Below are 26,116 nucleotides of genomic sequence, written 5' to 3'. Positions count from 1 at the left end.
CTTAAGTAACACCAGCTGCCTGCAATTAGTGCAGGTTCGAGTCTCACCAGGCTCAAGGTTGACTCAGCCTTCCATCCTTCCGAGGTAGGTAAAATGAGGACCCAGATTGTTGGGGGCAATTAAGCTGACTTTGTAATAATGCCGCTTGGGGTGTGTGTGAAAGCCCTAATAAGCAGGCATATACATAGAATGAAGGCTACTGCTAAGCTTGTAAGCCGCCCTGAGTCTTCGGAGAAGGGCGGGATATAAATGGAATAAAAATAAAAAAATAAAAATAAAAAATTTATTTATATAGCCATCCAGCTCACTAACAAATGACTCTGGGTGGCATACAACAAGAAAAAAATTATCTTGAATTTGGCCATAAAGCTAGTCCAAGTATTAACTATTGTTAAGTATTTTAAGGCAATAACATTGTCATTTTCTGAATTTGAGAATCAGCTTGGGCTAAGTCTAGTCCCACGTTAGAAAGCCCGTAAGATAACCTTGGGCCAGTCCCCCTCTCTCAGCCTCAGGAAGCAGGCAATGGCAAGGGCGAGGGGTAACATGATACCAGTGTTCCAATATGTCAGGGGCTGCCACAAAGAAGAGGGAGTCAAGCTATTCTCCAAAGCACCTGAGGGCAGGACAAGAAGCAACTTTTGGAAACTAATCAAGGAGAAAAGCAACCTAGAACTAAGGAGAAACTTCCTGACAGTTAGAACAATTAAGCAGTGGAACAACCTGCCTCCAGAAGCTGGGAATGCTCCAACACTGGAAGTTTTTAAGAAACTGGACAGCCATTTGTCTGAAATCGTATAGGGTTTCCTGCCTGAGGAGGGGTTGGACTGGATGACCTCCAAGGTCCCTTCCAAGATGATGATGATGATGATGATGATGATGATGATGATGATGATGATGATGATGATTATTATTATTATTATTACTTCTGAAAACCTTGAGAAGAAAACCGCAAGGACCTGTCTAGGCAGTTCCCAGAAGTCAGTATTGACTTGAAGGATAAAATGTATTTATTTATATGAATTTTAATCTAAATGCTATAACGTTTAAGCTATTGAGTTGCCCTTTAATTATCTGGATCTGAGAGAAACATTGCCACTATATTATAACAGCTGAAACCACCATGATAAGAATTGTTTTGAGGGTTTGTGAATATTTTATTTTATTCTTTTATTCATTCATTCATTCATTTATTTGCTGCCCATTTCAAAATGAAATAATTCTAGGCATCCTCCAGTATAAAAATATTAAAATTCTTACAAATAAATACGTCTAAAACAGTAAAAATAGAAATCTTGAATAGAATTGTCCCCTCCCTAACATCTTGCAATAAATCAGAGGTTCAGTTAAATGAAAAGTGATCAACTGACATAGCTTCTTCTCCTGAGCTCCTCCACATTTCCTTGCCACAACCGAGTTGTCCTGTCAGTACATAATTTAGACAAGAACAGTCTTATTCTGTATGTACTGTTAATATGTGAAAGTTTATCTCAGGCAGCAGAATCTCTTGGCCATGCGGTAGACCTTCGCTGCCTTATGAAATGTAACTGTGTGGCATTTTTTTTTTAAAAAAAATATTTCTAATTAATAATTTAAATCAGCTTTGGTTCTCTAGATGTCGACCAATTGTAAATCCAAGCATTGTTACTCTCCTCAGAGGATGGTGACTGGAACTGAACAGCAGTTTTAGAAACCATGAGTTCTCCAATTCTTCAGGTTTTGAAAATGATTAATCAGCTTCCACAGTTTAATTGTGCCCGTGTGTGTGTATATATTTGTATTGTATAGATACTATAACTTGTGTTATATAGATACTATACATACTCTTACATATGTATATATGTATATGTTAGATTTTTGGTAAAAATCTATAGTGTTTGATACAGAATTTAGAGGGGCATTTTTGGACTTTGTCATGTCTTTTTTTCTCATGCTTTACCTGTTAGATTTCTCTAATATCCAAATGCTGTTTAATGTTTTCCTTACTAAATGACTGCGCTCAATAGCATAGTAAATCCAGTAATCTGAAACTAGAATTTGGCTCTTCCTGGGCATACTTGCTCTTCTGCTATCCATAATACCACGAATCAGATTTGCTTTTAAATTTATATTATAAATCAACCTTGCTTTCAACTGAGATATGATGAGGATCTTCACTAATTAATAATAATGAATAAAATATATGAAGATTAGTTCTATTGGAATGAAATGAAGAGATTAAAAAGAGTCGTATGAAGTTACAAGAGTTGAAATATATTTTGATATCTAATGATTTCTTTCTTGAAGCCTGGATATATTGCGGCTAAAATTGGATTGGTAAATGCGTAACTGATATAGTTTTGCAAATACTTTTTCCAGATGTGTGACTTCAACACGTTTTCCTCAGACTTGCATATAAATTGTCTATTTTAAATAACTTCATTGAGGTTTGCAAACCTCAGCTTCATTTAGCTGAACCAAATGTCTCCAGATTCACATTTAAGTTGAAAGCTGTCATCAAATATCTTCCTTTTTTGTTCAAAAAAATGTGTTTGCTTACCAGTGAGTTCGGTAATCACAACAAGGATATGTTGAAATTCATTCTACATGATATATATGTGCAGTTTTCATGTAATGAAGTGGTTGATTAATATTCATGGAGCTGAGTGATTGATTAATAAAAGTTTTACCACTTGCCTGTGTGAATTTATCTGCCATTGGGCCAAAAAAAAAAATTGGATACGAGATTTTTACCACTAGTGGCAGGCAAAAAAGGGACAAGAGCTGCTGCAATCATTTCTATATCATTTATTATTTATTAAACACATTTCTACCGCACCACAGTCAAAATGACTGTTGGCAGTTTACATAGAATATAAATAGGACAATTTAAAACATCAATGGTCAATTTAAAACTATTCAGAAACTTTCCCTCTGGCACACAAGAGGTAGAACTGATTTTAATATATATACATATACATATACATATACATATACATATACATATACATATACATATACATATACATATACATATACATATACATACCGGTATACATATACATATGCACATACACACACGTATATGTATATGTATATGTATATGTATATGTATATGTATATGTATATGTATATGTATATGTATATGTATATGTATATATCAGGTTTCTACAATATTATGCCAAAAATGTATTTTTCCCTTTCTAACAGCAATTGGTGAACACACACTTTCTGCATTGATTTTCTGATCACTGATAAAGTTATTTTTATACAACTTACAGTGTTTGCAAAGTTTTATTACTTAAAGGAGCATCAAGGCTTTGGAGGGGATCCTGCCAAAAAGATTTCAGATGGTTTGCTGTGGATGCTTATTTTTGTTTTTTGTTTTGCTTATCACGAGTGATAACATCTCCTATCCCCAAAGTGTATGCCCGACAGCAGAAAAATTCAAATAGGCAGATTGTGCAAATGTTGATTTTGACTCTTTCCCTCCCCTTCCTTCTTTTTATCTCTGTTTTATTTGCTGGTTAAAGGCCATAAAAATTGATCTACACTGGAAACTGAACAAATTACTGCAATAATGAGCAGTCAGCCAAAGAGAACACTAAAAAGTGATACTAATGAAAGATGGCATCATAATACATAAGCCAGAGGAAAGCCCCCTGAATTGTTCCATTAACAACAATTTCCATTAGCAGCAATTTCCAAAATACGGATTATTAGTAGAAACACTCAAGTTATACCTGAGTTATCACGTCACACTCCATGACTGGGTCTTCATACATCACTACACTATAATGTTCTTAATGAAGATATACTGGAAAAGTCACAGTTGGCTATGTTCAACTAAGATGTTTAGTCAGGAATTATAATTTACACAGTTAATCACATTATGTCTTAATATGATGCATGAAATAGTGATTTGTGAATACAATTTGTGGTTCAGCACATGGTGTGAAGAAAGTGCATGCATACTTTCCTGCATCACCACAGCTATTCTCCTTCTATTAGAGAAGATCATGTCTGCCAACAGAAAAACAAAGCTGACTATGGCCAAATGTGACCCGAAGTTCATATAATCTAAGTATTTCCTTTGAACATAGCAATACACATATAATTCAGATTACAACATACTTTAGAAGCCAAGAACCAGTATAAAAATATTAGGAGTGCAGAAGGTGGTTTTGCATTTGAGTAGCCATCATCCATCTAGTCTTTTGCAATGATCTGGCAATATCTTCCCAGAATTTTGGGCAGAAGGTTGGTTTTATTTTTATTTTATTTTATACATTTACTATCTAATCTCTTTGAGTACAATCTTCTACTCTTGTGCAGAGCATATGCAGTCACACTGCTCTATAGCCCTTTAAAAAAAAGATTCAAATAATCAAGTTTCAGGCATCTAACTTTCTTCCAAGCGCCATTTCTAATATCACATTTAGGGTGCTTAATGCTTTTTCTTCATACTATGACCTACCAAAGGTTTTGTGTTGGTGTGCAGGTGTTAAAGAAGGTGCCATTCAAAGTAACAGGGGGCTACACTTACAATACTAGTAGAATAAGGCAATCTTTGTCTCCATGAGTAAATAAAAGGTCCTTTTCATTTAAGAAGACTTATGGAGAGAAGGAACTTTTCCCCTCTTGAGCAAACAATTTATCATCTGCAGTCATATGCAAAGCTGAGACCATATTAATTATATTTATACATAAAGTGCCCTGAAGTTCCAGTATTGCTTCCAAGTGCTGTAATAGACATTTCCACAGCCAAGATAGAAAGGACAATGAATCAAAACGTCATAGTGAAAAGCATTTAGGTTGATTATGAAAAAATACCTCATGAAATAGGTACTGGGCATTGAATAAGAAGAAAAGGAAGCAAATATGAAATGTATGTTTCAATTGTGTCTTAGGTTTTGTGCTGTAACTTCTGATATTCTAGGAAGGTATTAGTTTAGTGTACTTTCTTTTGAATATACAGTATTAATTAAAAAAGTATTAATTAAGTATTAATTAAGAAAGGTTTTTATTCAATTCAGTTATAGATAGAGCAGGTAAGATTTATTTCAGTACTTTTTTGAAGTTGTACCTGCCAGCTTTATGTCTAATGCTATGAAGATATCCAAATGACATAAAAAGGAAGAATATTTAGTAGCTGCAATTTATCAGGATAGCTGTTTTGTCAATGGCAGAAGCATGTGAAGGGCTATAGTTAAATGAATATGGTTAATCTAAGAAATATTTTATTGATAGGAGTAAATCTGTGTTAGCTGTTCCTTTCTATCTTATTTAACAATGTTTCCTTCATTTACTATATTATATTGATGATTATCAAGGTTAGCGTCAAATTTGTGATTTTCAAAAGCTTATTTCTGATAGCAGCTATGCTGTTTTTTTTCTTTTTCTTTTGCAGGATCCACAGGAAGCACATTTACAGATCTGCCACATTTGAGGGAGGAAATAGCTGTGCTCTTAGTCCGTTCTTCTGAAGAATGATGTGAATGCAGAACTTGTAGCCAAGTACAACATGGGCGCTAACACCTCTAGCAAGTCACCAATATACGATGAGAATGAAGATGGTAAGATGAAGATTGCTTTGTTTAAAATGCATTGCTAAGTTAAACTGGATGTCCCCAGCCCATTGCTAACCTGTTATATAGGTTTATAGTAGATGTCCCTGTCAGCCACTATAGCCTGTTGACATGCTGAATGAGGGTAATGGAATCTAATACAAAGATTGGAAACGACTTATTTGGGTGCTGTAATTGAACTATTATCTATGGCATTCTTTATTACAACTGACTTTGCGATAGTTATGGAGCAAAATCAGGTGTTTTGATTTCATTGGGTTTGCTGCCTTCTCTTTCTTTGTTGTTGTTAATTCCCTGTCTGCGTGGGATCAGCTAAGGATCTGGGACAGATCTGAAAGTGGTAATTTGATTTGCTATCTGATACAGCAAAACTGCAGACAGGAACTGAATCTCTGATGCACTGTTGTAGGATCTTGGGACTAAAATTTTCCTACTTTGTATATGAGAATTATTCTATTACTTGTTAATGAATTGTGACTATAATCAATTATAAATTAATACTATGTCTTCAATTTCTGCTTTTGAAATTGTGAAGGCTCTTTTTTGCATATGTTTTCAGAAACACAATAACAAAGTCATGGCTGACAATATATGAAATATACAATATCACAGTTAAAAGGTTTATTGAGAAAGATCTTGGAAGCTGTTTTGTTGGCCTCTCTTATCCCCAAGGACCCTTCCAACAATACTATTAGTATATTACTGCTTCCTACAGAGCTTGATTACACTAGACAACACACTGTAGGCATCTGACACAGGTAGCAGTAGTTGTTATTGTTCCTACAGTACATGATCCAAAGACATCAAAACATTTCTCCATTCTGGAATAATATTGGGAACATGCAACTGTGAACAGGAATTTTTTATTGGAAATTTTATATAAAAACAGCATCCTGATATTTATTAATTATTCTTATTTATAGTGTACTGATATTCATTATGGGTTATATCCAGATATAGCCTTATTTAGAGGAATTGCATGGAAATAAATTGGATTAAGTACTTCTGATTTCAGTGGGCCTACTTGAACTATGATTACATCTGGTTACAACTTAATATCTGCCTATTCCATGTCCACTATGAAAAACAGCCTAAAAACAAAACTAATTCTGGCCACAGACAATGATTTGCCTTAAGCAAGTTGAGAAGCTATTTGAAAAGGAGCTGGTTCTGTTTAACACTCCCCTCCTTGTTGGATATAGAAGTTAAGTCAAATATGATAAATGGAGATGGTTGAGAGCTTCCCAAAGTTCTCGGGGGTGGGGGAAAATGGCTGAACACATAATTTTCTAAGGTAGTCAAAGAGCATAGGAAGTCTTTTTGTCATTCCCATGGAGTTCGGGGAAAATATTCTGCAGGATTGAAATTAAAGAGTGGGACCAAAATCCTTGTAAGGATCATTTGTCTTTGAGAGAACTTATAAATTAGTTCTACAGGTTTTCTGTCCATTCCCAAAGTGGTTTAATTAAAGTTTGGTAATATTAATGATGAGGGTAGGTTATAAGCTATTGAATTAATGCCAAATACTGGAAATCTTGGCTTCTTTTACTGAGTTTTGATATTCATTTTTAAGCCCGTCTTGTAAAAACTGGATATAAACAGATTAGAACATTGAAGACTATAAAAATCTCTGATGACCATGAATATACAGCTGCAATAACCAAATTAACTCGTAGACAAATACATCCAATTAAAGATGGAGATAGGCAGCAATGTATTTAGATACAATCCAGAGCTAATCACTGAGCAAAGTCAGGATAAGACAGATGCTCCTTTTTGCTATGGAAACATCTTCTGTTGACACAATTTTTCTACTGGGAACATTTTCCTATATAAACTATTGATAATAGTTTATTTTGCTTAGAAAAGTATTGATTTTATATGAGATAGTTACAGAACTTTAACCATTAACTCTAATGTTTAATCCTTCAGATCAGATTATGAACTTTCTGTTTATGGAATTTTTCCTCCCTTCCCTCCCTTCTCAGGAGTTCTTCATATAACTTTCAAAAAGAGGCATTTACAATGTTTCTGTTTTAAGATTAAAAGGAGTTTTAATCTCAGTACAAGTTCTGGCTCTGTAGGATCCTTCTTTCTGCCAACAATGATGCAATGATAGACCTAACCAATCTTCACGTCTGGACTGCAGCTTTGCCTCTTTTCTCTTTTAAAGGGAGTAATGTTTAGGGAAAGGCCACATAGCCTGTGAGAGATGAGTTTACTTGTGAGTGAGCTGGAGCATAATTTTGTGGTAGCAGCTCACGGAGACTGATGGTTGACACGTGTGAACGTTATTGCAACAGACCTTGTTACACACCTCTCTGTTTCTAAACTTGCCTGTTCTGTTCTTCTCAGCTTATGCTCTCCTGTCATGTGTTTTAATGGTTGCATGTCCTTCATGACTCCCATATCAGAGGTTCTTGCTTGGTTCCATAATTTCCTCTTTTGCTGCATAACTAAGCTGTATTCCTATCCAAATATGGATCAACAAGGCACTCAAGTGTAAGATAGCTCACCACTTAGATTCTTTTAGAATCTCAGGATTTTATTTACAATGGATCTACTCCGGTTTTCATACAGATGTTTCAACCCTCTGTGTTAGTAATTGGACTTGTTCTGAAAATATTATTAACTGGGACCTGGAACTTGGGGGGGGGGGAGGGAGGATTGTTAGCATGTTATTAGAAAATTAAAATGGCTTCACAAGTCATGTTTAGGTTTTAACCACCTCTATCAAATTAATTGTAGCATGGGAACACTTAATCTAAGTCAATGTATGCACTTTTCATCATCAGTTCTTCAAGAAAAACCTAGGTGATTTTATGCCATTACCAGTGCTGAGCTGAGTTTGATAATTAGCTGTAATGGAATTTCTGTCTTAGCAAGGAGTTGATTAGATGACTTCTAAAATTCAATGATTTAAGCTGTGAGGGATTTGAGGAAAATTATTCTGGCAGAAATCTGAGGGTTATATTACATGTATGATGAATGTCCTTTGTTGATTTGATTCAAATATATTGTCAGTGCAGTACCACATATAATGAATGGTTTGCCTGATGAGCAATCTAATGATCGAAACCCCTCACTAGTGATTAAATCCTACTAAATGTTTGGAAGACAAAATATACATATGAAATGTATAGGAGTATTTACTATTTTGAAAGTAATGTCTGGCTAAAACCTGCCACACAATCAAGGAATATTAACCCAGTAAAGTCTTACGCATCATGGAGTTGCCTATGGGAATGGGATAAAGCTAGTGAATTATTTCAAGCTTCCAATATGTGGACTATTGCATTGCACATAAATTGCCATTTCTGCATCATTTTTTAAATCGGCCTCAATGCATTGCAATAGCTCAACTTTCAGGTGATAAAAGCATACATTTTCATAATTAAGTCCTCCAGGTCCAACAGGACCATAACTGGTGCATGGACTACTTGAACCAAAGTAGAGTGATAACTTGGCTTTTACTTTCCAATGGTCTCTACCTGCTAATCAAACAACAGTAGTGAGTCCAGGAGAATCTTCAAGTTGCAGGCTTGGACTGTCAGAGGAAGAGGGACCATTTGTTCAACCACCTATCCCCTAGCACAATTGGAAATAACCTCTTAAGGAAGGAAGGAAGGAAGGAAGGAAGGAAGGAAGGAAGGAAGGAAGGAAGGAAGGAAGGAAGGAACATTAAATCCACCCCAGGCAGATATGAGTGATCCACAAGTATACCGTGGATTGTCATGATATTAAACACTGCTAAAAGTTCCAGCAAGACCAGAAAGGCTGAATGCTTTGGATTCAGAACCTGATGTAAGTAACCCCATACAGCAGCCCATGTAGTTTTCACCACATGTCCAGGGCTGAATTCTGAATGAAAGGGATCCATGATATTGCTTGAATGTCCAATAATATGCATTATGTTCTTTAATTTTGTACATAGTTCTGTTCTGAGTCCTACCAATTGCCATCCCCTGAATTTTCTTTCATTTAAGGATCCTTTGGTCCTTGTTTCTTCATTTCAGGGGTCTACCTGCTGGCACACATTCTTTGATGATTAGGTTGTTTGTGTACTTAGTAGATTTATAGTGATGCCCTCTGAATGTCACCATTTCCATTATTGCACATCATGGCTTTGGACCCTGTAATAAATGCTGAGCAAGTGCATGGACAACAATTACTCCATATTTGGCTAGAATAACTGTTGGCTACATTTCAAAATTAATAATGCTATTGTTTAGAAGATACATTTTTTTTTTTTTTTTTTTCCGAGAGAGTACTTGGTTTTATTATATTTAAAATACAATTTTCCTTTGAAAAACCCCCCTTCCCCCTCCCTCCTCCCCTCCCTACCTCCCCCCCTCCCCCTCTCCCTCCTCTCTCCCCTGCCTCCCACCCCTCTACTTCCCCTCCTCCCCCCCTCCCCCCCCCCCGACTTCCCAGAGCAAAATACAAGGTATATATCTAAAAAGCAATCATAAACAATCATATACTAACAATTATAAACTCTAAAATCCATCACTCTCTAGCTTATATAGAGTAAACCAATCCTTAACAATACTAAATATGTATAAAGAACTAAAATAAAAGAAAACTAGCATCATTCCCATCTATGTTCTTCCACATTTCACTATTACCTAGACATATTCTCACTTACACATCACAAGCACCAATCCCTATTAACCTCTCTAGCCAAAATAGGCTATAATAGATAGTTCTTACACAAATTAACCCGCATTAACCCACAAAATTTTCTTCCTCTTCCTCTGTAGTAAATTGTCCATTAATTCCAAATTGAACATTCTGTTACCATAGATATCATCCCAAAACTCTTAAAAACACAGCTACCACTTGACTATAAGTATATTGTGGAAGTTCCATAGATTTCTACTGGTCTTATTTTTTAATCTTTTTTGAGCGTTTTAAGGCAGCACGCGTCACCCTCTGTTCTCTAGGATCATCCAAAAGAGTTGCAGCTTGATCTCCTCCTGTACCCTTCTCGTCTATCTGTCCATCTTCATCCTCTTGATGTTCTCCTTCTCCAGATCCCTCTGCAGCTTCCAGAAGTGTTGATGGGGTTGCTTTTAAAACATTGTTGTAAAAATCATGCGCTTGCTTCACAGTACCCAAACAGTACCTTTTGCCATCATACATGAAGCTCAACCCAGCTGGGATCTCCCATCTGAACCTTATATCTCTTTGCTTGAGCTCTTGCACAAGAAATATAAAGTCCTTCCTTCTCTTTAAAATCTTTGGAGGAATTTCTTTTAGAACCAAAACTTCTTGACCAGCAATCACAACTTTAGTATCATAGGCAGCTTGTATAACTTCATCTCTAATTTCCCTTTTTACAAAATAAACCACCACATCTCTAGGCAACTTTCTCTGCTTAGCAATCCAGGAATTCACACGAAACACTTTGTCCATGCCTTGTTTTATTTCAGATGCTGGATGGTTCAATACCCCCTCAAAAGCCTCAGAAACCAGCTGCTTTAAATCTTCCTTAATATTCTCTTTTAGGCCTCTAATTCTAACAGCAAACTGCATCTGGTAAAATTGAGCCAAACTCTGTTCGCTATCCATTTTGTCTTTTAAATCTTCAATTTCCAATACTTTTGCTTCTAATATAGCATTCTTTTGAGTCAAGTCTTCCACTTGATCATCCAGCACCTCCACACATTTAGCTACTTTATGCACTGAGGACAAAATGTCTACCTTCATCTCTCTAAGTTTCTGCTCCATCCTTTCTTCCATTCTCTGCTCCAATTTCTCCAATTTCTCCTCCATCTGTGCAAATTTAACACCCATTGACTCCAAAATTAACTGGGTATGTTTTTCAAGATCCTTCGATGTCAATACATCAGGAGAATGCAACGCCTGCAGTAATGATTGTTGTTGCACCGGAGAATTTCCAGCACTCCGAAAAGTTCTAGGGGGAGGTTTAGCCGCCATCTTTTACTTACAATTGTGACGCACTTTCACTTTAAGTTTTAAGCATAGTCCATCAAGCTTGAGAGTAAAATAAAATAATCCTCTTCATCTCTTCACCTTTTCCTCTTGTACCGCTCTGCCTGCTCCTTTAAATCATAGTCCTTTCTTCAGGCAGGGATGGTTCGCAGACGCCTGGCTCTGCTCCAGGAAGTTCGGAGCAGAGACGACGGCCAGCTGGGAGCAACCCAGGCTTCGGGGGAGTTCGATCCTTCAGCCGCCCAAGCTCGAAGCTCAGGCGGCCTCGGAGAACTCTACCCCTACCTGGGGCCTCACCCCCTCCTCTTCTCCCGAGGAGGGGGCTTCAATTTCGCCCGAACAGCTGATCGGCGCTGTTTCGGGCGAAAAAACAAACAGCTGAGCCGCGGGCAGCCAGGGGAGGCTGTCTTCGGCGCCGCGCCGCCAGCGGAAGTCCGTTTAGAAGATACATTTTGTGTGCGTCTGCATTTAAGTAATTGAAAAATATAAAGGGGCAAAACTCCCATGAAATTTTCCTGGATACTAACAAATTATATTCTTATAGATACAATCATTCCACACTGACATCTCCTATAAATAGTCTTGGAAGTGTGTCACCAGTATTTGGATAGTATTATTTCTCAGAGTGGAGGATTTGAGGAGGAAACTCTGTAATTTATGGTAGATTATCTTTGCCTCAGTCATCTGTTAAAGTAAATTGAAATTGGTCGCCACCAATTCGATACCATGATTTATGGCAGGGGTGTCAAACTGCCGGCCCACAGGCTGGTTACATCACACAGAGGCTGCATCCACCCTAGCTCTGGCAATGCAAAAAAGGTTGCGATACGTCGTGACACGTCACGTGACATGGCGAGCTCAACACCCGTGATTTATGAGAATTACATTCCCAACTTCTTTGGATGGCACTAGATCAGAAAAGCTAATTTACAAATCTGCTTTGTACATAAATGCTGGAGAAATAACCACACCCCATGGAGAAAACAAAACCCCTGCAATAAACAGCAGCTGGATATATTCAAAATATTTAAAACAACTGAAAGGTGATTGAAAGATCAAATGATTCTCTTGGCAAACAAATATATTTCTTTTAACTTGCTGACTCAATATACATTAGTATTTTTTGAAATAATACAACTCTTTTCCCCATCAAAAATGTATAAGAGAATTTATTTATTTATTTTGTTTATATCATGCCTTTATTTTTTTTACAAATAACTCAAGGTAGTAAACATATGTAACACACCTTCCTCCTCCTATTTCCCCACAATACCAATGCTGCAAGTTGGTTGGGCTGAGACAGAGTGACTAGCTCAAGGTTACCCAGCCAGCTTTCATGGCTCATGATCTCATTGGTTGTTAATCTTGTGCCTTACCCCACAAGACCAAACTGGTTCTAGACTTACATAGAAGTTAAGCACATACAGAATACCTTGAGTCATTGCTTCTCTTTCAGATCCCTCTTTGGAAAACATCTTGGTCCATTTCAAAAGATTGATAGATTGAAGCAAACAATTCAGCGTGGTGAGCTAGGAGGGAACAACCTTATTTTATGTGGAACTAAACCTGATGAAGGAGATCAGAATCAGGAATATTCTATCTGGATGCTTAATGTGATGGTTTGTCACCTGATCACCACAGGACTGAAAGCTCTATTTAGTCAACCTAAGTATTTGCTGTCATTGCACAACACTTCAGATCCGAAGGCAAAAGAAACCATGAACATAGCCTCCAGTTGCATTTTTCTGCCTTTGAACCCCAACCAATGAACAGCTCTCCAATAATGTGGACAGAAGGCCATCAGGTCCTTCTGTCTGAAACTGCTGTGATGTTTCAGGAACTAAGATGTTCCGACCAAGAAGTTTCCATGGACTGGTAGTCTCTTGAATTGGAAAAAAACCCCTCAAACACCACTTCATATGTGTGCAGGGCTTCTAAGTCTCTTCTTCAGGCTTGTGGAATCTTTTGGCATGAGCAATGTGATGCCATGAGAGAAATCCATACTGTTGGATGCAACAGTGATGAAGAGGGAAAAAAAACCACATTTTAAATGTTTCATATGTAACCAACCATTTTTTCTGCCTTATATGATTTATTACCTCATAGAGCAACAGTAGGCGTGAGCTTAAACGGACTCCAGAAATGGTAGAGGACAGGAAGGCCTGGAGGAACATTGTCCATAGGGTCGCGATGAGTCGGACACGACTTCGCAGCTAACAACAACAACAACAACAACAGAGCAACAGTATCAAGTGTAACCTCCTGTTTACAATTAGGACAGATCTTTTCCTGTAGAAATTGCTAACTTTTAAAAATAGATGAAGGTTCTCCCCAAGAACAGAGCTACTTTTAACAGTTCTGCTGATAAGTAGCACTCTTATGATGCTGGCAAGTGATTGTTTACTGATCAGTGGAAGCAGCTGTTGGTCATGGGTACTTGATTGTGGAAAAAAGAGGAGTAATAATTGCCAGTTGTGGTTTCACAAATTCCAAGCCCTAAAACATTCTTGATTCTTGACCCTGCTCCTCATATTTTCAGAATTCTTGGTACAGATGGTTTTACAACAATCATCCACTCTTAATTTGATACAGCTTGCCTCACTTTTTTATTCAGTTCAGTCTTTCCTACACTGTTTTTAAAAACTGATATCATATTCCTCTGAAAACTTTCCTCATTGGTCCATCTTTCTGAGCTTTATGCTAGTCCAGAGATCAGTGGCATAGGCATAATTCATTTATATTATGGAATTCTGGCCTTTGTCAGTAAAGGCTCATAACAGGTAGTTACCATGATTGTCAAGCACCATTAATTTATTCTGCAATGTTTCTGCTCAAAAAGCAAGCAACTCAACCCAATTTTAATGTGTGAAGGTGATCTCTGGTGAATCTGATAATACTGGACCTTGGCACCTACAGAAAGTACCTAATGTTGGGGAGGGTAGGGGAGGGTTGGGGAGAGGGGAGGGGGAGGAGGGAGTTTTTTGTATTTAAAAATGTTTGTAAAACGTTTTAATAAAAAAAAGAAAGTACCTAATGTTATTTATTGGTCAATGGAATGGGCTACATAATTCCTCTTTTCGAATACTACAGAATTTTTCATTAGTAGCAAGTCATGTGCAAATTCTTTAAATGAAAGAGGTGCTTCATAAATGTCCTTGTTCATCCCAAATTACTTCATTTGAAGATTTGCATAGTCATCATAGCTTGATTCTCTTATATGTACAATCTAAATAAGAGATATTACCTCATAAGTGATGATTTGGCATCAGGATAGCCTTCTTTCTGCCACAGGTCTATAATAAGAAATGTGTCCATTGCTCTTCTGAGCCTTAAGCATATGGCAGAGAGCACCAAAGGAAAAAGCAAGTATTGTATGTGTCGCCTCTAGTTGAGATGAGCAGCACATAAAATAAATAAATAAGTCACACCCATTCCTCAAGACCTGTAGCTTCTGTCCCAAACAGCTGCAGACTCAATTCACGGTATGTAGGATGATCATCTAATTTGGTCATTTTACTTAGGAAATCCATTTTTGTTAGTAATATTGATAGCAATCAATAATAATATTGATAGCATTTTTAAACCTGTTCTTTTTAAACATTTGATTTCATATATTCTTTTTGTATGCATTTACATAGTAGTTAGAAAAACAAAAAACTGAGTAGCATGTTAGTTGCCAACCTTTGTTTATATGTAATATTGACAAGCCCTGCTTCTTTTTGTTACTATTAGTTCAACTAATGCAGGGCTTTTCAACCTGCGGTACAGGTGCCACCTGTAGTACATTGGCATGTGACCATCCTAGAAAAGTAGCGGGGGAAGGGAATGAGCTGAACCGGTGGCAGCACCGCACAAGCCTGAGCAAGAGATGGCTGGAGCTGCAGGGCTGTCAGGGCTCAGCGGAAGTGCCAGGATCAGCATTTCTTCGGGGCTGTCAAGGCTGAGTGGAAGTGCCAGGATCAGCACCAGGCTCCAGCTGGAGCTCGGCACTGATCCTGGTGCTTCTGCTGAGCCCAGAAGTAGTGCCAATCAGCTGGAATGTTGCAGCATCTCCAGGGTCTTGTGATTTACATTCAGATGCTTGGCAACTGATTCATATTTATGATGGTCACAGTGTCCCAGGATCATGTGAAGTGACCAAAACCTGCTGCAACCACCCAGCAGATAGGGGGAAGAGTGCCGCCGGGTGGGCAGGCAGGTGTCTTGCTCGGCTGTGGCTTGGGGGGCACTTTTTTCAGTGCCATTGTAACTTCAAACAGTCACTAAGCGAACTGTTGTAAATTGAGGACTACCTGTACTTCATCACTTTTTTCCTTTTTTTTTTTGGTCATCACATTTTTGACACCTTGCTAGGCAACTGGTGGTACTCGGATGTTGCCATATCCTAAAAGTGGTACAATGGGTGAAAAGGTTGAAAAGCCCTGAACTAATGTACACTTTGTCGGACTCTAATAACCAAAAATATAATGCTAACGGATGTTTACATTCAAGTTTCTGTGGGATTTTCCAACACCTTCCTTCAGTGTTTTGGCATTGCAAATTACTTTCAGAAAGCATTTATCCTTTGTCATTGCTGGTAATAAGGTTAGAGTAAAGAGATCCATTATTTATGTCACATAGAGCAGCGTTATCAGAGGCACATCTCTTCTGGAGATGGAAACTGACGAAGGAAAAGCTTAGTCAGAGATTCTAGAATTTAATGATGGAACTTTGTGAACTCTACCTTTATGATTTGGTTTCCAACCAACTTTAATTATCACCTTTTCAACAGTATTGCTTGCCTCTGTGTTAGGAGATATTTGAAGCTATTTTGCCAAGTTTTGGAGGGGATGTTGAGTCACTGAGCAATTTAAATCCATTCCCATCAAAGTTGATATCACCAAGTAAAATAAGTTATATTTTGCATTTGTCTTATAATCATTTAAATGGCATGTAATACACCATTTAAATTTTTTTTAATTTCTTTGGACAGCCTGTGTTCTTCTTCCTCACTTTAATTTTTATAAAATGGGAGAGAAAATGATTTTCTCAAGACCATTCAAATTGGATTACCTAAGATGGATTGGGAATAGTCTGAGCTCCGGATATCTACTGAAGACATGTAGTTTCAATTTCCCACTAAGTGAAGTTCACCGATGGGTTTAGTTCCTACTAGTTTTTATGAAGAAAAAATGGGATGCTGCCATGAGCTCTCAATTCTAAGCTTTTAGACAGAGTGTGATTAAACATGCAGTGATTATATATTACTTTTTCAACCTTGCCAATTTCTCAAGGAGTGCAGAACGGTGTTCTGGGTATCTTCCATGAAAAGTAGGCTTCAGCTTTCAATGAGTTGCTGGCTTAACATCTGGGAAGTTGAAATCACTGTATTTGCAGGATCTCTAGCGTTTGGGAAAGATTCTCACAATCATGGGAGGTAGATCATTAGACTCATACATATCTTGAGATTATTTTTCAAAACTTAGTAGCAAGCTCTAAAAACTTGTTGGAAAGGAGAATTAATTTGTTGTCATTCTTAAATCTAAGTAACAAGAAAATTGATTAAAAGTAAATGGTTTCAGGTCATCCCTAGACTAATGAAATAAGAAATACTTCCTTAATGGATTAAATTATTTCCATGCCAGCTGCTTATCTCTAAGTAGCTCTGCACAGTTCCAGCACAGCATAAGCAGATAAGGTGGGATGACCCATTAGCAAGATGGGGATATGTAGTTGATACTCACTTTTAGAGGTCCCAATTGCTCCACCTTATCAGGAACCCTCAAAGTACTTTAGATGTTTGTCTCCGTGGGTAATAGTGATTATATACTGTGCTCATATTGCTAATTTCTACAGGGCTAAAACTGGTAAAAGATTATTTGAAATGTGACACACATTCTATTAACTGGCCTTTATAATCAAGGAATAGCAATTAGCAAGGAAGTCTATGAATTACTTGCCAAAAGTAATTTATTTCAGTATTGGCAAGTCAAGCTTTTTTTCCTTAGTTTAAACCTTTTTGCTTTCTTGTTAACTGAACCCAGTAATAATTAGGGTGAGGATATACTTAAAGAGGATTAATTAAAGTTCCACTTCAGTAAAATATTGAACATTTTCTTTATAAGAGTCCTTTTCACCATCTGCATAGCATTTTGGAATATGGTAAGAGGTTGAGGCTGAATTACAGTTGTGTCTAAAAAATCAGCTCTGTAATTGTTGGTTCTAGGAAGAGATAAAGAGATAAAGTGAGCTCTGGACTGTGTGGAATGGAGGTCTAATAAAAGGAAAGATAGACTAGGGCAACAGAGAAAGGGAAATAATATATTTCTGGATGAAGGAGCTATCAAGCCTCCAAACTAGGAGCTGTCCAGACGACAGAGTTTTGAGCCACAGCTCCCCAACCTCCAGGTGCCTTCCGCTCTTGCCACAGTGGTAACTTGCTAAAGGTGGAACTGTGTGCCAGCTGTACATCAGCGCACCTTGCAGGAGTTAAAAGCTAAGGCAGGAGTTATTGTCATTCTTAACATTTGTCCCATTTGGTTGCAGGATCCATTTCTTTCAGACTGAGATCACAGAGCTCTTAGGGCAAAGCTTGTTAGTGCATGATGCAACAAAGGATCTTGGTTTTGTTTGCTGGATGCTGATGAGGCTAAGATCAAATGACTGATCACCCAATTGGCTTCTATGTTTAATGGAGAGCTAGAACTTAGGTCTTACCACTCATAGTCCAACACCTTAATCACTACACACACACACACCCTGGGTCATTAGAGGCTAGGTGAGGAGTAAGGAACTATTTCAGCCCATGGGTTGCTTTCCCTCATGAAAAATCTTTTCATATTCAAGGAATCTCTTTTGAGCCACACATCTGCCCATTCATCAAGGCATATACATTCTTCATTCATCAGTTGAGCTAAGCTTGCTTTTTTCATATCATCAGCTGATGATATTTATCATCACATGCAATCATTTATCTATATAATTATATTCTCCATTCATGAATACCCACACGTATCCTTGTTGGACACTTTGAAAGCTCCTTTCTTGGCTGCTTTAGAAATTTGAGATGGTGTTGGATGGTGATATGGAGGTTATTTTACATTTTACATGCTTAATATGATTTTGGCAAACCACTAATTAATTTTTCCCCATTTAGAGTTTGCTTCCCCTTCTCTGCCCGGCTGCTCAGGTGTTTGGCAAAAAATACTGTATTGAGCAAAAGAAAAACAAGAGGTTCAAGGCCAAAGGGGGAGGCAGCTGAGAAAAGAGGCTGGAGATTTTCCAACCTTGATATAGAGTGACTTGTAATTAAATGCATAGTCAGAGCCAGAATAATTCTTCCTGTATTTCAGATAAGATTGAGGGAGTTTATAAAATATCACCAAGGTTTGTGGGTGATATATAAATTATAACCTTGTCTTTCCCTTATAAAACTTTTCAGTACTTGGGGGGCATTTCTCTCTTCCCTTGTTTCATTCAACTTTATATTCTTGAGGAAGGGAATTTTACATTTATTTTTTATTTTTTATTAACTTACTGTATTAGCACTGTTGTCATGTGAAATATCTGCTGGGAGATCCTGCATGTTATTATTCACAGTTAAATAAAAGATTACATTTCAGGAAGTTTGCTAAAAGCTTCTATGACTTGTAATAATATCCCAATTATCATAAAAGTAAGACCTACCAAAACACAGAATTTATGGGTCAAGCTTATTGCATTCCTTTCCAGCTTAGATTTTCACTAAGCTTAGAAGCAGCATGTTTTGTTCAGAAAAGATATAATGTAATTAGATTCAAATTTGCATTGCATATTCCCCCCCCCCATTATATTCTTCACAAAGGCCAAATACCCCACTGCTGGCATGAAATTTATTTATTGTATTAATGGGTTGAGCCTATAAAGTAAACCTAAGTAAATTTTTTCCCAAAGTACAAATTTCATGTACAGAGAAATAAAGTGACCTGTACAAGCTTCACGTACAACCATCCTAATATATTTCCCAAAGAAATATTTAAGATGGTTGTACCTGGAGTTTGTGCAGATCACTTTATTTCTTTGTACATGAAAATGTGAAACTGAAGTTGACCAGAAAATCTATTTAGATTTCTAATGAGTTTTCTCTGAACAAGCAGAATCCCCAACACGGAGCATGTATCTGTGTTATGTGTCTGTGCCCTTCCAGATTCCATTATCCATTTGACCCCTTTGTTGTGCAACTGACAATGCTACCAAGACTATATTAGGAAAGGCAACTGCTTCCTACCTAGTAGCCATATTATTTATAAAATTCCAAAATGTGCCTTCTTTTCAAAAAAATCTAAAGAGTTAGCAAATCTCTTGATCTATCTCCATCTAGATCAGGGGTAGGCAACCTTAGCTCTTTTACAATTTGTGGATGTCAACTCCCAGAATTCCTGAGCTCAGGAATTCTGGGAGTTGAAGTCCATGAGTCATAAAACAGCCAAGGTTGCCTACCCCTGGTCTAGATATACCTGGATTTCAAAATTTGAAATGAGTGGTTGATGTCTTCCTCAATCTCAGATCCTGTACCAGAAGTCTGGGAGTTTGAGCACAGTAGCTTAGCTGTTCCTGCCACTGTACTCTTCTGGATGGATTGCTCTGATGGGATCTATTGGAGCCACTCTCCCAGCTTAGGAGTCCTAGCTCTGAGTGCTCCTACTGTCACTGGGACCACTTTAGCCTTTATTTCCACATCCTCTCTAGTTCCTCCTGATACTAGAGTCCTGGTACTTCTACTTTTTTTCATACTTCTTTCTGATGTTGCTATCACTTGGTACTGCTACATCTATTACAATCTATCTTCTGGTCCATGTCTACTATCTCAATGTCTGGTTGATTGCCCACGACCTGCCTGTCAGTGATGATGTGGAAATCCTACAGGATCTTAGCCCTTTTATTCTCTATGACAGGCATGTCAAACTGCTGGCCCATGGGCCGGATGCATCATGCCAAAACCCCTGCTGGCAATGGGGAAAAAGTCATGATACGTCACATGATATCACGTGACATCCCGAGTTTGACATGCCTCCTCTATGACCTTCTGTGGAATCTCCTCTTTGGACTTGGGAGAGTCTAACCCATACAGCTGTGCAAATATTCTTGTACACACACACTGTGCCAGCTACTTGATTTTGTGCCAGACAACGTACGCTGTTCCTGCTTGCATCTTACAACCTGCCCCTATCTATTGGACTGTCTCTGAGGACTTCTGCACAGTCTGCACTTCAGGTTCTGTCTAGTGTGGTAGAATGCTACACACACAGACACACAGACACAGACACACGCCTAATGTAGAAGAACATTACTATTTACCAAAGAGAATTAGGGCACTGTGTCTTCCTTCCTACACAAACCTTTTCTCAAGCTCAGTGTATAGTATTTATCTAGAACATATTCCGGAATATATAGTGCTACAACTCTTGAAAATGACAATTGTTTTCCTTTAAACAGTTTTCTCTAGAGATTTTGTGTACAGGTAAGAAAACAATGATGGCATTATTTTTCCACAGTATCTACTCAGAGAAGGCACAGCTGCAGATTATGGAAAGTTTAAAAACAAAAGTTGTTTGCTGGAACATACTAGTTCTGTACCCTAATCTGCCTGGATTAAGAGGGGTTCTCTTTCACCCAGGTTTATGCAATATCTTTTCTTGATGGAATTTGTTAGAATTGTTAATATAATATGAAGATGAATACTTTGTACTTGGTTTTATCTGAGATACTGTGGTATAATGAAACTTGTTCCAATTATTAATGCATAATTAACACCGTTCTTTGTCTAGATACACTGAAACTGTTTACAATGAAAAATTTGAACTATACTATGTTATATTGCAGCAGAACATTTTTTCATAGAAAAAAGATTCCTTCAAATAGAAAAGTTCAAATGAAGAAAAATTGGAACATTTGTTCTTAATATGTAGAGATTTTTTTAAAACACTTTTTTTCATTTTTTAAAAGTTTTAAATTAAAATTAGCTGCAGTGATACAGCCTAGATATTATTTCACTGAGCAAATTATTCAATCCTCAAATTTCTTGGCTATAACTTGAAAAAGCTAAACAGGCGCAGTTGTGGTTAGTACTTCAATGGGATATTACCAGTAAATGTCAGAGTTATAGACTGGGAATTTTTAAAAATAGTTGGAAGAAGGTATTATGAATATCCTATACACATGACTCTTTTTGTGTTTATAGCATGACAGCAAATATTTCTAAGACTGTATTTAATTTTTTGTTAGCAAATGTGGAGTCTTAGTTCTGCTCTTTCTAAGTAAAATGCTTTTCTGATTTTGATAGCCCTCAAGGGTAGGGTTACTTGTTTGTATTGCAAATGTTGCTCCTTTTGATGCAATACAGAAATTGAAATTTATAATGATTAGGTCAACACAGAGATTAGGAAAAAAAATTTATCCCACTGTTCCCGTTGTGAAATGGAAACTATAACTGGTGGTGGTTGACTCTACATCTTTTGTGGAAAGGAAACAATTTAATTTTGTTTAAATCAGGGGGCCTTAACAATTAGTTATCTATCCTAGCCCAGGTGGGGAGTGGAGAATCAGAGTGGGCAGGAATTATAGGACCTTGGCTAAGTCCAAGCAGCCAACTTCTCTGAAGTAACCTCTGATAGTACTTTGCCATTTCCCAATCAATTTCCCATATTATGTGTGTTCCAAGGATGTGGTGGTGGAGGGAGGAAGCAAGGTATATAGTTTAAGGACCAGTATTTCAAAGGATAGCTATTCTGACATGCTGTTCTTCAGAACTTGGGTTTCTTTGATTCATAGCTTCGGATTCCTTGAAGTGGAAAGATCTGCCTTCTTCTCTGTGCCAGAGTCCTGGCTATTGGCCGTGTCTGAGGCATTGAGCCATATTCCAGGTTATTAAGACCACAGAGAAAGAAACTGAGGGTTTTTTCCCCTCTCCATATTGTTAGGTAGACTTTTGTTTGTTGTGTGGAATGTTTGTGAGGCACAAATGTCTTTGCATTAGCATTCTCTTATGACTTGCAACTTGCTTCTCAAAACCTATTTCCCACTTTTACCCAATCCTCAGGTGGTTTTATCCACCCAAGTTTCATTATACCACAGTATCTCTGTGGTGTGACTACAGTTCCCAGAATAGTCAGCCAGCATGGCAGTTCACAATTCTGGGAAGACAGCTCTGTACAAATTGTAATTGACTTTGTACAATTCCTGGGCAGTCATTTTGTTTATGATCTGATAAAGACTTTAAACTGCATTGTACAATTGGCATTATGCCACATTCAATGTTACTTTAATCCATAGTTTACTTGCCTTTTTGGGAGCTGTTTACAGACCTCTTCACAATTTTTCCTGTTGCTATCCTAGGCAAAAAGCAGGTTTGATGCATGGTTTGCCCAGCTTCTTAATTGGTGGAATGGATGTGATGTAAAGTGCTACAATTTCAGGCTGTCACTTGGGCAATGCCTGACAGTTCTGAGGTCATGTTAATTAAGGACAATATGTTGAATTTAGTCTTTTTAATCAGCCTGCTAATGAAATTTAAGTGCTGTTTAGCATATGCCCAGTATGAGGATTTTGAAAATCTTAAAAGACGATGCAGCAAAAGTGCTACACTCAATTTGCCAGCAAATTTGGAAAACTCAACAGTGGCCACAGGATTGGAAAAGATCAGTTTACATTCCAATTCCAAAGAAAGGCAGTGCCAAAGAATGTTCAAACTATCGCACCATTGCACTCATTTCTCATGCTAGTAAAGTTATGCTTAAAATCCTACAAGCTAGACTCCAGCAGTATGTGGATCGAGAACTACCAGAAGTACAGGCAGGATTTTGAAGAGGCAGAGGAACTAGAGATCAAATTGCCAACATACGCTGGATCATGGAGAAAGCTAGGGAGTTCCAGAAAAATATCTACTTCTGCTTCATTGACAATGCTAAAGCCTTTGATTGTGTCGATCACACCAAACTGTGGCAAGTTCTTAAAGAGATGGGAGTACCAGACCATCTTATTTGTCTCTTGAGAAACCTATATGCGGGTCAAGAAGCAACAGTGAGAACTGGACACGGAACCACTGATTGGTTCAAAATTGGGAAAGGAGTCCGGCAAGGCTATATACTGTCGCCCTGCCTATTTAACACATATGCAGAGCACTTCATGAGAAAGGCAGGGCTAGAGGAATCAAAAGTTGGAATTAAGATTGCCGGGAGAAATATCAACAACCTAAGATATGCAGATGATACCACTCTAATGGCAGAAAGTGAAGAAGAACTAAAGAGCCTCTTGTTGCGGGTGAAGAAGGAGAGTGCAAAGGTTGGTTTGAAACTAACATTAAGAAAACCAAGATCATGGCATCCAGCCCTCTCAATTCCTGGCAAATAGATGGGGAAGAAATGGAGGTAGTGACAGATTTTATTTTCCTGGGCTCCAAGATCACTGCAGATGGGGACTGTAGCCAAGAAATTAAAAGATGCTTGCTCCTCGGGAGGAAAGCCATGACAAATCTAGACAGCACATCACCCTGTCAACAAAAGTGTGTATAGTCAAGGCTATGGTCTTCCCAGTTGCAATGTATGGCAGTGAAAGTTGGACCATAAGAAAGGCTGGGCACCAAAGAATTGAGGCCTTTGAGCTATGGTGCTGGAGAAGACTCCTGTGAGTCCCTTGGTCTGCAAGGTGATCAAACCGGTCAGTCTTAGAGGAGATCAACCCTGACTGCTCTTTAGAAGGCCAGATCCTGAAGCTAAAACTCAAATACTTTGGCCACCTGATGAGAAGGAAGAACTCACTGGGGAAGAGCCTAATGCTGGGAAAGATTGAGGGCAAGAGAAGAAGGGGACAACAGAGAATGAGTGGCTGGATGGAGTCACTGAAGCAGTAGGCTTGAGCTTAAATGGACTCCAGAAGATGGTAGAGGACAGGAAGGCCTGGAGGAACGTTGTCCATAGGGTCACGATGGGTCGGACATGACTTCGCAGCTAACAACAACAACAGTATGAGGAATGGGCTGCTCTCATGATCCATCCTTCCTTCCTTCCTTCCTTCCTTCCTTCCTTCCTTCCTTCCTTCCTTCCTTCCTTCCTTCCTCCCTCCCTCCCTCCCTCCCTCCCTCCCTCCCTCCCTCCCTTCTTTCTGTATTACTGCCTGATTTTCCTCTCCTCAAAAGGCCTGGAATAGTATGAGCAGAATTCAAAGTTGGTGATTTAAGAAATTGTACCTGATGCCATTGTGGTAAATTCTTCCAGGGCATGAAAAACACTTGGAATACAGAAATACATGTCTCCTCAGGAGGAATCTTTGAAAGAATGACAATTAAGCATGCTTGAATAACTCAGAAAGGCTGTGGGTTCAGGAAGTTGAGGTACAACTCTGACTATCATGAAGTAGCAGGTCTTCACCTAAGACACACAGGTTTCTTGTGGATCCAGGTTTAAAGGCTCAGTCCATTTCCAAAACAAAACCAAAAAAACCCCCAAACATATCTCCTGAGCTGTTCCTTCTTCTTCCTCTTTTTCTTTTGGTGCCTTCAAGTTAGTACTGACTCCTAGACTAGTCCCTGCAGTTTTCTTGGCAAAATTTCAGGAATGGTTTGCCATAGCTTGTTTATTACAACTGAATGTGAGTGACTAGCCCAAGGTCACCCAGCTGGCTTTAGGCCTAAGTTGGGACTAGAACTCATGACCTCTCCATTTCCAGCCTAGTGCCTTAAAACCACTATCACAAACTGGCTCCTGAATTGTATTTGCTAGTAAATGTTTCTTCTGAACTGCTTACTCCTGACAAATAGAGCACTGATGAAATCCCAGGTGCTATGTTTTGTTCAAAGCTTCAGTTCAAAATAATAAGTAGTAAAGACAATGACTATTTTCCCACTAGATCTACCACATCTTGCTTCCAAAAACGGAGGTATCATTACTAGAGAGCAGCCAAAAGATACAGAAAACATTTAACCATTTGCTGACATTTATTGGTCAAAGAGATTGCTGCAGCCCAGGACTTGTTGTAACTGACCATTTACTGCTAGCCTTTCAAAGTTTGCATCACTCCATGGTTTGCATCGTTTCACCTGATCAAGCCTGGTTTCAGAGAAAATAAAAAATAAAATACATCTGTTTAATATCTCCTCCTTTTTTGAGGTGGGTGGAAAAGGTTAAACATAAGAAAAGTTTTTATAGTTAATATGGCCATAATTTAAATATTAATGAGAGCAGATTAAGTGAGCACTTATTCATGATACAGCTATCATGATGAAATAACAGGGTAATGATATTGTTTCAGACACATTATAGGAGCAAATAGTTAAGTTTTAGCAATGATGACCCATAGGTGGAACTTTGAAATAATCATTTGGAAGTTGTTGATTTTAATGTTAAATTCTGAGCTTTCATTTATTATTTATATTTTGTCCTTTTTTATAGTTACCTTCGATCATTTTGAAATTCTCAGAGCCATTGGAAAAGGCAGCTTTGGAAAGGTATGTTTTTGCAAACCATATACTTTGTTAACTACCTAAGAAATAGTTCCTTCTTACCAAATAAGCATAAAATATTGTCCAGAGCTGCATGCTAAATATTATTTTCTAAAGAACCAACAACTGGAGCTCTGCT

General features: G+C 37.9%; 1 protein-coding gene across 1 annotated transcript in view; it reads left to right on the top strand.

Annotated features, from left to right (window-relative positions):
- Nucleotides 1–5,503: 5,503 nt before the first annotated feature.
- Nucleotides 5,504–26,116, top strand: part of STK32A (serine/threonine kinase 32A) — a gene marked incomplete at its 5' end in the record, with an annotated part of 66,974 nt that continues 46,361 nt past the window's right edge. Inside the window, 2 exons of the mRNA XM_081316985.1 lie at nucleotides 5,504–5,555; nucleotides 25,928–25,983. Of these exons, the coding sequence (XP_081173111.1) occupies nucleotides 5,504–5,555; nucleotides 25,928–25,983 (108 nt within the window). The remainder of the gene's footprint in view (nucleotides 5,556–25,927; nucleotides 25,984–26,116) is intronic.

The sequence above is a fragment of the Vipera berus genome (assembly GCF_964194415.1).
Source record: "Vipera berus genome assembly, chromosome: 2".
NCBI lineage: Eukaryota > Metazoa > Chordata > Lepidosauria > Squamata > Viperidae > Vipera > Vipera berus.
The sequence above is the reverse complement of the archived record's forward strand: the minus strand, read 5'-3'. Positions and strand labels throughout refer to the sequence as shown.